The following is a 16725-nucleotide window of genomic DNA, read 5'->3' on the forward strand; positions in this document are numbered from 1 at the left end:
GGTACTGGATTCTCTCTATGCTTTAATCTCAGTAAGTGCTGCGACCTACCAAGCCCCATCAACACTTGGAGGTGGCTCTCCCTCTCTAGTCACTAGGCTTTAAGTCCTTTGTTTCTCTTGGTTCCTTTTCTCAAGAATCCTCATGGCTACCTGCTACATACACATATACAAGCTTACAGCAATAGGAGACAAGGAGTTTTTGCTTCTCTACTTACTACTGTTAATTTGAAAGTCAACTCTATGTCCTAGTAATGCTGAGAGGATTATTGATTTTAAGGGGAATAAAGAGGGTGTGACAACGTGGGATCAAAAAAGTGTTACTGTTCTCCAGAACTGCAAATATCTTAGCATCTGCAAAGCTGTTCCTCCATGCATATGCCATAATTTATTGAGCCCTCTTTTGTGGACATTTTGGCTATTTCTCATTATATCCTTAATAAGATGTTGTGTAGAACTGCTAGGTGAAAAGACATGCTCCTTTATTAAAATTTCTGATACATATTGTGAGACAATAAAAGAGGGGTAAGCATTCTAATGGAACCAACTGTCTTAATTTGACTAATTTGCAGCCATTTCTTAAATCTTTACATGTAAATGATAGGTGTTTTAAGAGTCCTGAATTTCAATGCTTTGCTTATCAAGAGTGTCCTAAAATTCTCAAACTGATGACAATGAGTTTCTAATTTTCAAAAATTAACATTCTAGTATTAACGTCCCACCCTAAATTACCTTTTCAGCTTCACGGGTATCATCAAAGAGCCTCCTCTGCCTCCTGGCAGGAACTGGTTTAGCTGTTTCCCAGGCTTCGACCCACATGTTGCTTGGGATCTTCATTCGGGCGCTCAATTCTCCTTTCAGAACCACATTGCCTTTTTCATCAGTCACCTCCTCTTCAATGTAGTCCCGGGGTGAGTACCACCTCACAAAATCTTCCAGAAAGCAACCTGGGTTAGCTGCCTAAAGGAAGATAATACATTTGGAGAAAAAAACATACATTTGGAAAAAACAAAAAAAAAAAAAGCATTTAACATATACTGCTAAAGAAGATTTTTTTTGCCAGTCCTGAGCTTGAGCTCAGGGCCTGAGCACTGTCCTTGGGCTTTCTCAAGGCCAGTGCTCTACCACTTGAGTCATAGCATCACTTCCCAGGTTCGAGGAATCGAACCTGGGTCTTTGGCCTAGTGGTAGAGTGCTTGCCTACAGCATGCACAGACTCCCAGCCCACTATTACATAATCATACCAAAGCTATCTTTAAGCCAGGTGCTGGTGACTCAAAACTGTAATCCTATCTATTCAAGGAGGCCTAGGGATCCAGATTCAAAATCAGCCCAGGCAGAAGACATTATCTACAATTAATCAGTAGAAAGCCAGAGTAAGAGGGAGGAGGGGAAGAGGGGAGAGAGAGAAGAGTGTGGCTTGCATAATGGCTCATGCCTGTAATCCTAGCTACTCTGGAGGCTGAGATCTGAGGATCACAGTTCAAAGCCAGCCCAAACACTAAAGAACATGAAACTTCAATTATCCTCTAGAAATAGGAAGTGGGGCTATGGCTCAAGGGTAGGGTGGTAGCCTTGGGCTGAAGAGCTCAGGGACAGCATCTAGGCTGAGTTCAAGCCCCATGACACACACACTCACTCTTGTGTGTGGATCATGAAGAACAGAGAATGAAGAGAGGAGAATGTGAGCCTACACAAGCATGAAGAGAGGAGGGTGAGGAGAGTGGAGCATGAAGAGAGGACAGTGAAGAGAGGGTGAAGAGAAGAGAGACTGAAGAAAGGAGTGTGGAATCTGAAGAGCATGAAAAGAGGAGAGTAGAGAGAGTAAAGAGAGTGGAGAAAGGAGAGTGGGGGAGCATGAAGAACAGAGAATGAAGAGAGTGGGGAGAAGAATAAAGAGCATGGAAAGACAGGAGAATGAGGAGAGAGGGAGGAGGGGAGGGGGGAGGAGGGGAGGGGGGAGAAGGGAGGGGGGAGAAGGGAGGGAGGGGAAAGGGAGGATTGGGGAGGGGGAAGGGAAGGAGAGGGAGAAGACGGAAGACAGGAGAAGGAAGGGGAGAGAGGGGACAGGAGAGAGGGGAGAGAGGAAGGGAAGAGGGGGATGGGGAGAGGGAGGGAGGGAGGGAAGGGAGGGAGAAAGGAGAGAGAGTAGAGAGGGGGGAAAGGGGAGGGGAGAGAGAGGAAAGAGGAGAGGGGAGAGAGGGGAGTAGGAGTACAAAGAGGGGAGAGTAAAGAGAGGGGAGAGTGGAGTGTGGGAGCTTGAGAGAAGAGAGAATGAAGAGAGGAAAGTGAGGAGAGAGAGGGGAATGGAGGAATAATGGGGAGAGTGGAGTGATGGGAATGAGTGGGGAGAGTGGAGAGTGAAGATAGAGGAGTGTGGAGCTTGAAGAGCATGAGAGGAGAGAGTGGTGACAGTGGAGAGTGGGGACAGTGGGGAGAGTCGATTGTGGACCTTGAAGACTGGAGAGAAGAGAGGCAGGAAAATGAGGAGAGAGGGGAGAGTGAGGAAAGTAAAGAGAGGTGAGTGTGCAGCTTGAAGAGCAGGAGAGCGGGGAGAGGAGTGTAGAGTGGGGAGAGTGAAGAGAGAATGGAGAGATAAGAGAGAGGAGAATGGGGACAGTGAAGAGAGGAAAGTGGAGAGAGGAAAGTGGAGCTTGAAGAGAGGAGAGTGAAGAGATTCAGGAGAGGAGAGTGGAGAGTGAGTGGGGAGAGTGGAGCAAGTGAGGAAATAGGAGAGAGGGGACAAGGAGTCTGCACTGGACTTTGATGAAAGTGAAGCAAGCAACTCAGGGGTGGAAATGGAAGGAAGGGAATAAAAGATAATGAGGGAACAGATGATACTAAACAAAAGGAAAGAAATGTATTTATTACCTGACTATGTAAAGGTAACCGAGGAAATAGTGAGGAAATAGAAAAGTCACCTAACTGGATGCTGGGGCCTGTAATCCTAGCAACTCAGGAGAATGACATCTGATTGACTGAGATCAAATCCAGCTGGGGAAGGAAAGTCCATGAGACTCTTCTCCAATTACAGAAAAAGCCAGAAGTGTCGCTGTACTCAAGTGGTAGAATGTTAGGTTTTGAGCAAGAAGGACCGACTCAATGAAGGCATACACTGTTTAACTGTAGGGTTCCCCATTACTGCCCCCCCTCAAAGAAAGTCTTACATTTTTTTCCTCTGTTCCATGATCCTCCTGTTTACACTTTCTTACAGCTGGGATTATGGGCACATAATACCATACTTCTTTTTGTTTTGTTTTTGCCAGTCCTGGGCTTAAGCTCAGGGCCTAAGCACTGTCCTTGGACTTTCTCAAGGCTAGAGCTCTACCACTTGAGCCTCAGCACCACTTCCAGCTGTTTCCTATGTAAATGGTACCAAGGAATCGAACCTAGGTCTTTGTGCAAGCTAGGCAAGCACTCTATCACTAGGCCATACTCCCAGCCCGATATTTAGGTTTTAATGGTTGAGATGGACCTAATCTTTGACAAGGGAGCCAAAAAAATAGAATAGAAGAAAGACAGCCTCTTCAACAAGTTGTGCTGGCAGAACTGGTTAAGCACCTGCAGAAAACTAAAGCTGGATCCTTCTTGGTCACCATGCACTAGAATTAACTCCAAATGGATCAAAGACCTGGAGGTAAAAGCTGACACACTGAAAACTTTACAAGAAGGAATAGGAGATACACTAGGCCTCCTCGGCACAGGTTGAAACTTTCTTAATAAGGACCAAGAATCACAACAAATCAGAGAAAGGCTGGATAAGTGGGACTGCATTAAACTGCGGAGCTTTTGTATGGCAAAGGACATAGCTAGTAAATTAATTAGGAAGCCTACAGAGTGGGAGAAGATCTTCACCAACCAAATAACGGACAAAGGCCTCATATCTAAAATATATCAACAACTCAAAAAATTGAATCACTCCAAAACTAATCTCCAAAGTAACAACATCCCATTAAAAAATGGGCCAAAGACTTAAAGAGAGTCTTCTCTGAAGAAGAAACAAAAATGGCCTATAGACACATGAAGAAATGCTCAACATCTCTGGTCATAAAAGAAATGCAAATCAAAACAACTCTAAGATTCCACCTCACTCCAGTTAGAATGGCCAGGATCAGGAAAACGAATAATAACAGATGCTGGAGGGGATGTGGCCAGGAGGGATCACTACTACACTGTTGGTGGGAGTGCAAACTCATTCAACCACTATGGAAAGCAGTATGGCAGTGCCTCAAAAGGCTAAACATAGAACTCCCCTATGACCCAGCAATTCCACTACTTGGCATTTACCCAACCATCCAGAATCTAGGGCATACTAAATCCACTAGCACAACAATGTTCATTGCAGCATTATTCACCATGGCAAAGATATGGAACCAACCTAGATGTCCCTCAGTTGACGAATGGATCAACAAGTTGTGGTATTTGTACACAATGGAATTCTATGCTGCTGTCAGAAAAAACGACATCGACCCATTTGTTAGGAAATGGAAAGACTTAGAAAAAATCATATTAAGTGAAGTAAGCCAGACTCAAAGGAATTTAGGCTCAATGGTTTCCCTCATTTGTCATAATCAGTAGAAACCCTGGGCTCTACTAGCAGAGATCTGCAATAGAGCAAAACCTTGATACATAAGGCCATATAGTATGAAGCTAATTGAAAAGACCTCCAGGATATTGAAACAAAAGCCATATAATGAATGATTGTTGTCCTTAATGTACTATGTTATCTCTTATCTCCTTTGCTGTCCCTTGGTATTTCATATTGTTACAGTATCTCACTTTGTTATCTGATATATTGAATTTATTTGTATTTGGTTATTTGAAATTTGATAGGGAAGGGGGGAAAACCAAGACGGGGGGAGGGTAAAGGGTACCAAGACATGTGAAAGGGTATCAATGTATGTGAATGCACCCTCTATATGGCAAATATCATGTAACCCTTTTATTAATTACAATAAAAAAAAGTTAAAAAAAAAAAGAAAATGTTTGGCTGGGGCTGTTGTGAAACTATTATCATTCTAATGTTAGCCTCATGACAATCTGTGCTTAGCTAAACCTTCACCTTTTTATGAGAACTCATTACATAATTTATATAACTTTTACAACTACAAAAGACTGGAACTACCACAGCGCTGGTGGCTCACACCTGTAATCCTAGCTATTCAGGAGGCTGAGATCTGAGGATCACAGTTCAAAGCCAGCCCAGGCACAAAAGTCCATGAGACTCATCTCCAATTGACCTCCAGAAAACCAGGAGTGGCAGAGTGCTAGCCTTGAGCTGAAGAACTTGGGGACAATTCCCAAGCCCTGAGTTCAAACCCCACAACCGACCAAAAATAAAGACTAGAACTGAAAGTTCTAAATTTCTTACTAATCTAATCATAGTGAGGCATACTGAAGGCATTCAAAGGATATGCTGAGTGTACCAATCCGACCAGTTTCCTAAAAGCCTTGTATTACATTGGCCACGTACACACAAAAAAGAATCTCAATACGCACACAGAAATAGATCAAGCCTCAATTTCCAACTATTAATAACAGTTTTTAAAAAAATACTTAGAAACAGGGGCTGGGAGTTTTGCCTAGTGGTAGAGTGCTTGCCTAGCATGCATGAAGACCCGGGTTTGATTCCTTGGTACCACATACACAGAAAAAAGCTGGAAATGGTGTCGTGGCTCAAGTGGTAGAGCTCTAACCTTGAGAAAAGTCCAAGGACAATGTTTAGTCCCTGAGTTCAAGCCCCACAACTGGCAAAAAATAAAACAAAAAAACTACTTAGAAACAGCTGGGACTTTCCTTTGAGTTATGGAGGTGGAGTGTTGTAACTATTACTGCAACCCAATCCTTAAATAAAACATATGCAGGCCTTCATATCTCTATATAGAGTAACTTTCCCAGTTTCATCCCAGAATAGCTCAAAGTAGACCTTTGAGCTCTGAAAGTGTGACCCACCTTAAAAGACTCCATATCTGAAAGCAGACAAGCACTCTGCATGCGTGCTCTGAGGTGAGCCCCTTCTGCTGATGTACCTAATTTAGCTAAGACCTCAGACTGCTCCTCTAGCAGATCTTCTGTCATTGGTGCTGGTTCCTGTAAAGCAAAAGAGAACAAAGAAGAGTCCTTTTTAGTAAAGCAAAACTATAAAAATAGAACAGTCAACCAACATTTCCGTTCTTAAAGGCACAAAGTAAGTATTTGTATGAATTCAGAGAAATGTACCAATTTTTCAGAACCTCTATTAACTAAGAATACACATGACCGTCAGGTCTCTTCCTCTTAATGGACAAGAAGGCAAAGACTGAGAAGCAAAAGGTAGGAATTAGGTCTAATGTGCATTTTCCTGCCCACTAGTGGTGCAGAAATAAGTATTTAAAACATGTATCATTAGTTGCAGAAAGATTTTCAATATAATGAATACAAATGGTTCCATATAGGTAAAAATGGGAGGAAACTTTTCTAACAGTGATCATCTCTCTGGTTATGGAGTTAAGAGGTTTATTTTTATGTTTTCTTTGCTCCACAGTAAATGGCACTACTTGTAATTATGTAACAAGTAATAATACTCTCACATGGACTCATAGGCTGTAGAATGGTTAGTGAGGTGGTATAATGGGAAGGGTTTGGTCACCAATGACAATGTCTTTTTCTTTTTTTTTTTTTTTTTTGCCAGTCCTGGGCTTGAGCTCAGCCTCACCACCACTTTCAGCTTTTTTCTATGTATGTGGTACTGAGGAATCGAACCTGGGTCTTTGTGCATGCTAGGCAAGCACTCTACCACTAGGCTAAACTCCTGGCCCAGACAATGTCTGATTTTGAGTCCCAGCTCTATGACCTTTGGATTTGATCACTCAACATTTCAGATACTCATTACAAAGACGAAATCCTGGCACATTTAAATAATAACTACCCATTATAAACAAAACACTTAGACTGTATTAAAGCATCACATTCTACTCTCACTTTGACCAAATCAACATGTCTAGTCAATATAGGACAGGGCAAGATGGTAGATTAGATGGTGGATTAGGTAAATCTACGTAACACAGGAGAGACTATATTCTAGAGTGAAAGGAAATGCGTCAGGTTTAAGGAAAGAAATAGTACAGCAAAAAATCAAACAATAAACAAAACACAAAGTGGCAAACAATTCCAAGCCAATTCCCAGATCTCTGGAGGAAGACTGTTCTGAAGACACCATCAAAAGGTAAGTCAGATGACCCTAGTACCTAACTAGCAATTCTAGTAGGAGGATGAACTATATACTCCCACAAACTTTAAGTCTCCAGTGCAAGGATTTGCTAAGGTAGGGACTACTCTGGTATGAAAGGGTAGCCTCATTAAAAAGACTATTTCAATTGCTCCCCTCATCTCTGACAGCTATAGCAAGATGCTATATTAGAACCTATTGTTTGAGACTGAACCACAGTGTGTGGGAGAAGAGAGCCACAAGAGGTGGTCATTGCCAGACAGAAGGTCTAATGTCCTTCAGAGAAGTTCCAGCACCTTGGCACTCTGCAGTGAGGGCATTTTAATTAGAGGCCCTCTACTTCCTACCAAGAAGTCTTACCACCTAAGGGTCAAGGCAGAAGCAAGCTTCCAGTAGTATAATTTTTGGCCTCCAGGGCCTGTCAACCAGACTACATGTGGTGGCTATTAGCTGAGTCTAAAGATCTAGCATCCAGATCCTCTGAATCACCTGAGACCCACCACTTCCTCACACGTAAATTGCTAGATGAGTTCAGAAAACTTTGTGGCCCACCACAGAACCGCATGTGTTTGTTTCTCGGTAGGTCCAAGAGCCCAAAGAATAGAACCTCTGAATGTGTCTTCCATGGCCTTCTGCCTACTACAGGTTAGTGAATTGCTGGGCAAAGCCTCAAAGTCCTGAAACCTGCCTCTATGAACTGCATCCTAACAGGTATTTGCTGTCAAGCAGAGAGCCTTGAATTCAAACCTTTGAATCAAACCTTCCATAGCTACCTCCTCCCCATAGTAAAGGAATGCTGGGTGGGGGGGGGGGGGTTGTAAGCACTGAGATTAGCAGGCAGAGTGTTTAAGTCTCTCCATTCTCCCTTAGCCAATGCAGAAGTCAATACTGTTTGCTCTTCCCTCTCCTGACAAATATGGGGATAGCCCTAGGCTTGGGTGCTTGTTACAGCTAGTAATATAAATTGGAGGGCTTGTAGAACAAGTGGAAACAGACCCGGCTCATGGGGTTTTAAGTTTCCTCAGGCCAGCACTGCCACACAGTAACCAAAGATAAGCTTCAATAGTGAAAGCAATCTACAAGTGTACAACTAAATCTTTACAGGAGACTCCAACCAGACTTGTACAACTGCAAACTCTCTGTGCATCGCCTTTATAATAACAATTTTAAAAAAAAGACTCCAGAGAGTTTCCTTTGATCTGAGCAGAGCTGGCAAACTGGGTTAAAAAACAAACAAAACAAATAAGATCTCACATCTATTACTTACAAAGATAAACAGGCTTGGAGTGGAAAAAAAACTATATTCAAGGCAAGGTAGACTTTAACACAAAATTGGTGAGAAGACACAAAGATATTTGTTTTATATGTAGGTTAAATTTTTTCCCTTTACATTAAAAACAATCCATGAGGAAGTTGTAATAAATGTAACAATACCACTTTTTTTCTAAAGTAAACAGTACTGGGTAGAAAAAACACATATAGACCAAAGTACAGTAATAGGTGACTGTAATTCCCCACTTTTGGAAAGTGCCTCCAGACAAAATCAACAAGTTTCAGAATTAAACACTAGAGCAAGTGGACTTAACTGGCATCTACAGAACATTCTTCCAAACAGAAGGAGAATATATATTATTCAATAGTCCATGGAACTTAGGACATTATGCAAGCCTTAACATTAAAAAAAATGGAGTAATTTCCTGTATTTTATGAAATCACAATAAAATAAACTAGAAATCAATAATAAGAGAAGCCTAAGGAAAATATCCAAATAAATGGAGACTAAGCATTTCACTCTTAAATGATCAGTAGTCACTGATGAAATGAGAAATTAAAAATTCCAAGAATAAAAATGAAAACACAACTTTTGAGACACTGCAAGGGTAATTCTAAGGGAAAGTTTATAGCTAGAGGTACCTTCATTAGAAATCCAGATCCCAGAGAGGTAACCTAATGATACATCTCAAACTCTTAAAAACCAATAATACATCAAACCAAATATTAGTAGATAGAAGAAATACTATTAAGAACAAGACAGAAACTAACATGGAGACTAAAAGTATGATATGGAAAACCAATGAGGCAGGATAATGCTGAGCAGCAGGATGACTAACAGCTGTCTTCACAGCCCCAACACGAGGAAAAGGAGGCAAGCTGCTAGGGGTTCAGTGTCTTTCATTTCCACATGACCAAACATCCCATGGTCTATCATTCAACATCCCCCAGGACCTGTGTACAACTCCCTATTAAACTTCAAAATGCTTATTGATTTCAGAATTATGGACCTAACAAACCTCCAAAAACACATGCAGATTTCAAATAATTTAAAAAGTTTTATCTCCCAAACCAGTTACTACAATGAGTAAGTTACAGAGACAACAAGAAGAAATAATGATTTGGCACATCCTACCTGAGTTATTGGAATGAAAAGAGGCTCTCCATTATGTAGCAATGTAAGTTTCCCATGCTGATAGAGACGTCCTTCTGGCTTTAAATTTGCTGTTTCCTTAGGTCCTCCTTTCTTGCCACTCTCTTGTCCATTTCCCTTAAATTCTTCAGTATCACTTAGGCATTCAAAAAATTCTTCCTCACTGTCACTCCAAGAATCCCAAGATTTTCCAACCTCTCCTTTTTCCTTATCCATGTCTTTGAGATGATCAGGCCCCGACTGGACACCAGCTTTTCCAGTATCCCCCAAGTATGTGTTAGTTACATTATCTGAAGAACTTGTCATTTTCCCCTCATCACGTGCCTTCTTTCTTTCAATACAACAATTTAACATCTTAAGAAAACAAATATTTATAGTTAAAAGAACAGAAAAATCTCACTATTGTTTAAATACTTTTCAGGATTTTTCTGTGCTCATAAACAATCTGTAACAACAAAATTACTAAAAACATGGCCAGGTACTGATGGTTCATATCTGAAACCTTATTTAATACCAGGCTAGGCTGAAAGTCCATGAGTCTCTCTCTCTCTTTCTTTTTTTTTTTTTGTGTGTGGTCTTGAATTTGGCCTGGGTGCTCTTCAGCTCAAGGCTACCACTCTATCCCTTGGCCTGGGTGTTGTCCCTGAGCTCTTCAGCTCAAGGCTACCTCCCTACCCGTAAGCCAAGCCCCACTTCCTGTTTTTTTCTAGAGGTTAATTGGAGATCAGAGTCTCACGTCCTTTAGTGCCTGGAATGGCTTTGAACCTTGATCCTCAGATCTCAGCCTCTTGAGTAGCTAGGATTATAGGCGTGAGCCACAGCACCTGGCTGAGTGTCATTTCTAATTAACCACCAGAAAACTGGAAGTGGCTCAAAGTGGTAGAGCGCTAGCCTTCAGTGCAAAAGCTACAGTGCCTAAGCCCTGATGAGTTCAAGCTCCACGACCAGCAAAAATAAAATGAAAACGATTAAAAGCCATTATTATATTGATCATTTGAATAAAGTTTGATTATATTGGACTAGCAGAAATAAAATGAAAACTATTAAAAGCCATTATTATATTGATCATTTGAATAAAGTTTGATTATATCAAGACCACTTACATATTTATGAACTACTACTAAGAAATATTTACCTGTAATTTCTGATGCAATAAGCAACATCTTAAATCTGGTGATCCACTTGCTAACCTATCAAATTATAAGAAAACAAAACTAAGTTCCAGAGAAAAACAGAACCAAGAGATAACCCAGCTAAATAATAACTAATAAATGACATAATAAACATTTTTGTCAATTGCCATTCATATCATTATTCTCCTTTAGCAAAGTAGATAAACACTGTCACCCAGTTCTGAAATGCATGCTAACTAAAATGTTCTATTTTCATTAAGAAAAATTTCAGGTGGGCATGGCCTAGCTCATGCCTATAATCCTAGCTACTCTGGAGGGTGAGATCTGAGGCTCGAGGTTCAAAGCCAGCCTGGGCACTAAAGTCCGTGAGACTCTTATCTCCAATTAACTAGAAAATTGGAAATGGCTCTGTGGCTCAAGGGGTAGGGTGCTAACCTTGAGCTGATGAGCTCAGAGACAAGCCCCATAACCAATGCCCACCCCCCCCAATTTTTTTTCCAATATAAACTATCCCAAAGGAATTATAGGAAATATTCAAGCTTGAACTTATAATTCTAAAGATAGTTTTCTTCCAATAACAAAATATGTTCATTATAGAAGACTTTAAAAACCACATTTAAATATAAAGCTGAATAAAAATGTAACTTTATATTTGAAAAAAACTATTAATATTTGGCTTTATTCCTTTCCAATCTTTTTGCTATACATATAAAAGCAGTATCATCAAAAGCAGTCTATATATTCAATGCCATTAACTTTTTTTTTTTTTTTTTTGGTGTCGTGGGGCTTGAACTCAGGGCCTGGTGCTATTCCTGAGCTGTATGTAGCTCAAAGATAGTGCTCTACCATTTTTAGCCACAGCACCATTTCCAGCTTTCTAGAGGTTAATTGAAGATAAGAGTCTCACAGACTTTTGTGTCCAGACTAGCTTTGAACCACAATCCTCAGATCTCAGCCTCCTGAATAGCTAGGATTACAGGCATGAGCCACCAGCACCCGAGTCATAAGTATTTTTGATATTAAAGATACTTGGACAAAAGTTATTTTATATATTTATATATATTTATTTTTAGATATTATATATTTCCATTATAGAAAGAATTACTTCTTTATGTTGACATTTAGGTTGTTTTGCATTTTTCCCTCCATTATAAATTTGCTCTAGTGAATACTTCTAAATATAAATATTGCTCAAATTTTTTTTTTTTTTTTTTTTTGCCAGTCCTGGGCTTGGGCTCAGGGCCTGAGCACTCTCCTTGGACTTTCTCAAGGCTAGCACTCTACCATTTGAGCCTCAGCACCACTTCCGGCTTTTTGCTATGTATGTGGTACAGAGGAATTGAACCCGGGTCTTCGTGCATGCTAGGCAAGCACTCTACCACTAGGCCAAACTCCCGGCCTGAATTTTGCTCAAATTTCTTGCAAAAAAAATTTTTTTTTGTGTCTGTGTGTATGCCAGTCCTAGGGTTTGAACCCAGGACCTATGCACTATCCCTGAGGTTTTCTGCTGGTAGTTTTCTACCATTTAAGTCACAGCTCCACTTCCAGCTTTTTAGTGGTTAATTAGAGATCTGAGTCTTACAGACTTTACTATCCAGGCTAACTCTGAATCATGATCCTCAGATCTCAGCCTTCTAAATAGCTAGGATTACAGGCATGAGCCATCAGAGCCTGGATAATTTCTTGCCAACTTTTAAAGGATTATTTTCTAGAAGAGCAAGTCAATGAGTCAACAGCCAAATGTTTGTTAACAAATAAAAATTCTGCCTAAACAATTGGAAATTAAAAGTATTACCCTGGAATAAGAAAGTTGTTTTCCCATCTGAAGCGCATTTCAAGAACAAACTCCTGCCAGAGATGTGCCACTCCTTTTAACCCTCCATGGTAGAAATTGATCATACAAAGACACAAAGCCAGTTTGTATGTTAAACTATCAGATGGTGCTGATTTAAACTGATTGTAGAGGTTCTAAATTTAACAAATAAGAAGCAAGGCAAAACCTGTTAACAAATTTATATACATAATCAAAGTGCATAAGGATCTTACAAAAATTAATCTATCTTATGTAAACCAGCTCTTATCAAATGCTTAATACAGTAATTGTTCTTAAGCATATCTGTTTTCTAGTAAATATATATATATATATAATTTTTTTTTTTTTTTTTTGCCAGTCCTGGGCTTGAGCTCAGGGCCTGAGCACTGAGCACTGTCCTTGGACTTTCTCAAGGCTAGAGCTCTACCACTTGAGCCTCAGCACCACTTCCAGCTTTTTTTCTATGTATGTGGTACTGAGAAATCGAACCCGGGTCTTCATGCATGCTAGGTAAGCACTCTACCACTAAGCCAAACTCCCGGCCCCGGCAGATCTGTTTTCTAATGATACTGAAAATAGTAAAGATATACTTTCAATGAGAATAAAAATTATAGCTGACATTTTCGCCATCTTTAAGCTGTATTTCAAGTTTTCAAAATCTTTTCCTTATCAAATGTGTACACTGTCAAAACAAAACAAGTACAAGAGTGATGACTCAATATTTGTGTACCCAATGCTATGAACATGGTATTGGAAATATAAACACAACTACACAGACATAAAAATTTATGACTCTATAGACATAATGTTTTAGTACATAAATTAATATGTATCTGTGATATATAAACCCTCAGCCTAATTTTAATTATGTTCTAAAATCTAAGTGCCAGTGATTGTATATATTCCCTTCTTGAATACTTGTTTGTTAGACATGTCATATGAAATATGACATAAAAGTCAATACTAATAAATTCTTTAATAAAAAAAACATAAAACAAATTGTAACTATGTTAAGCCGAAAATGAAAAAAAAATTTTTTTTTTCGCCCGTTGTGGGGCTTGAACTCAGGGCCTGAGCCCTGTCCTTGGACTTTTCTCAAGGCTAGAGAACTACCCTTGAGCCACAGCACCATTTCCAGCTTTTTTCTATGTATGGGGTGCTGAGGAATCGAACCCAGGTCTTCATGTATGCTAGGCAAGCACTTTAACAGTAGGCCAAACTCCCGACCCAAGAATGAAAAAAAAAAAAAAAACATTTTTCCCCTTCACTTTTTGGAATCTACCATTGAACAAATCTACTGAGAAGTTAGATATATAACTATCATTAAATAAGATAGTGAGAATGTAAAAATTTTGCTTGACTTTAGATACTTTGTTAAAGTTTTATAATCACTGTCTAGCACTGAAATACACATAAAACCTTATTATTATTTTTTTTTTTGCCAGTCTTGGGCTTGAGTTCAGGGCCTGAGCACTGTCCTTGGACTTTCTCAAGGAGGCTAGAGCTCTACCACTTGAGCCTCAGCACCACTTTCGGCTTCTTTTTCTATGTATGTGGTACCATGGAATCGAACCCGGGTCTTCGTGCATGCTAGACAAGCACTTTAACCACTAGGCCAAACTCCCGGCCCCATAAAACCTCATTTCAAAACAAATTTAAGGATTCTATAAAATCTTTAAAATAAGGACAATCGTGTATATATTTTTTTGAATTCTTGTTACCCAAAATAGGTACCTAATGCTAATGTTCTGCTAGAGAGCAGTATCTGCATGATGCCATGATGATCTCCACTCAATTTTCCAAAGACAATTTTAAAAATAAAAAGGTATTTAGAAATACACCCAACCCCTAGATTTTTAATTTATCTAAAATACTTTAATATTGCACATGAACTTACATAGTCCTCATTCTCTGATGGAGGATTATTATTGTCTACTGTAGTTCCATCTAATGGTTTCTCGGAAACAGCATCAGGGAATAAAAACTTGCAAGGACAAAGAGAACACACAATGTTAAACTACACTTTAGATTTTTATAATTCATATACACACTAGTATATCTGAATGTTTGTTAAAACAATGGGAATATTCTTATTTATAGCCAGTTAGTTCTATAGTTTCTCAATTTAAAAATATTTTTCTTAAAAAAATAGGATTTACGTGACTAGTCAATTTGAGAAATCATAAATTTTTCTTTTTTTTGCCAGTCCTGGGCTTGAGCTCAGGGCCTGAGCACTGTCCTTGGACTTTCTCAAGGCTAGAGCTGTACCACTTGAGCCTCAGCACCACTTCCGGCTTTTTTCTATGTATGTGGTACCGAGGAATCGAACCCGGGTCTTCAGGCATGCTAGGCAAGCACTTTAACCACTAGGCCAAACTCCCGGTCCAAAAATCATAAATTTTTCATTGACTGACTGATTCTGTGAGCTGTATCTTTTCATTGTAATTTCTTCCACACTTTTAATGCTAATTTTTTTAAAGTGGTAACACTACTAGAGGTAAAACTTTAAAAGATAAGTTTGAAGACGCCTTTTTATTCATAAAGATCTTTACTTTTATCTGTACTTGTATACATGTTTTCCTAAATAAAAATGGTCTGATATTAAAAAACTCAGAACTTTATGAAATAGCCCTAAAAAATGAGTACCCTAAGCTGAAATAACCAATATATTTGTTTCAGATAGTATTCTCAAGGGTGTGTGTTTGTGTTAGTAGGTATCTTTAAAAAAAAAAAATGTTGAACATAGCCTAGGCACTGGTGGCTCACGTTTGTAATTCTAGCTACTCAAGGAGGCTGAGATCTGAGGATCACAATTCAAAGCCATGGACTGAACAGGGAAGTCCATGAGATGCTTATTTCCAATTAACCAGCAAAAAGCGGGAGGTAGAGCTGTGACTCAAGAAGGAGGTTAGTCTTGTGTGGAAAAAGCTCAGACATTGAAGGTCTAGGTCCTGAGTTCAAGCCACAGAACTTCTCCAGTGTAATATGACAGTGTAACTATTACTTACTTTCCTTCTTCATGCTAGCTAGTGAGAATTCTCTACAAAGTTCATCACTTTTTTTTCCAATCCAGTACTTCCCATATGAAAGAAACATTTTATTTTAAATAGATGCCATAGATAGACATAAAAAAAAGACATTTAGTTACCAAGAGAATAGTATTAAGGACATCATTATTCAATGGTGACTCTTCTGCACCTCTGTGTTTTCGTATTTTCTTCTTTGCAGTGTGTACCATATTTGAAACTGATAATTTATGAATTGGAACTGGTGCTGGCTCTGTCAACTTTGACAAAGCATGAGTTATATCAGCAATATCTGTAAAAAGCATAGAATGAATACTAATTATATTACGAATATTAGTAGGTTAAAGTAATAAGTGAAACTGATGACAACATATAATAGTTAGTCTTTTTTGACTAGTCTCACATGGTCCCAAAATTGTACATTTTTAATCTATGTGTTCAGCTCTATATTCCTGAATGATTAATAGTGGTACCATACATATTATTTGTCCCATCTGGGCTTCAAAAATCAGCCTTTAAAATTCTACTTTTCAAAATATCTTTTGTGTAAAAAGAACTTAATATACTTATGCTTTTAAACCTGAGTGTAGACTAAAATGACAGCTATTTTATCAAAACTTGCTTCTCAAATTTAATTCAAAATGAAAAAAAATTCATATAAAGTCTTCAGAAAGTTTTCCAAAGAAAAAGGACAAGATACTGGAAAGTAGTGTTAAAAAAGGAACAGTCACCTCTGCCTTCCTCCTCAAATGTGGATCGTCCAAGAATCTCATCAGTTGATTCCTTTCGGCGGCAAATTTTTAAAAATTCAGTGATAAAGTCACCTATATACAAAAAAGGTTATCATTTTTGACATTGTACTAAAAGAAAGCAGTCCTATAAATTAAACTATAAAGGAAAAAGAAAACATTCCATTATTCACCTGAAAAAGACAAAAATTAATTTTATTTCAAAAGTAGTCTTGTTTTCCTGCCTCTTCATGTTCTAGGACATTAATATAATTTTCCCTAGGGATTACTTCTAAAAAGAGGAAAAATTACATCACAAAATACTACACATTTTTAACATGTTTCAATGAGAACAGTATGTTTACCATTAAGTCATAGACCTCTTTCCCTTGATAC

The 16725-nt window shown here is 38.9% G+C and overlaps 1 protein-coding gene across 3 annotated transcripts in view; it reads right to left on the reverse strand.

Annotated features, from left to right (window-relative positions):
- Rab3gap1 (RAB3 GTPase activating protein catalytic subunit 1) overlaps positions 1-16725 on the reverse strand; it is an 83932-nt gene that overhangs the window by 10962 nt on the left and 56245 nt on the right. For all 3 annotated transcript variants that reach the window (XM_090342894.1, XM_090342893.1, XM_090342895.1), the window contains 8 exons: positions 16333-16425; positions 15724-15893; positions 14473-14559; positions 12558-12730; positions 10765-10819; positions 9612-9983; positions 5950-6087; positions 730-957 (listed from right to left, as the gene is read on the reverse strand). In XM_090342894.1, the coding sequence (XP_090199020.1) occupies positions 730-957; positions 5950-6087; positions 9612-9983; positions 10765-10819; positions 12558-12730; positions 14473-14559; positions 15724-15893; positions 16333-16425 (1316 nt within the window). The remainder of the gene's footprint in view (positions 1-729; positions 958-5949; positions 6088-9611; positions 9984-10764; positions 10820-12557; positions 12731-14472; positions 14560-15723; positions 15894-16332; positions 16426-16725) is intronic.

Source organism: Megascapheus bottae, chromosome 12 (genome assembly GCF_031878675.1).
Source record: "Megascapheus bottae isolate mThoBot1 chromosome 12, mThoBot2.hap1, whole genome shotgun sequence".
NCBI classification, from domain to species: Eukaryota; Metazoa; Chordata; class Mammalia; order Rodentia; family Geomyidae; genus Megascapheus; species Megascapheus bottae.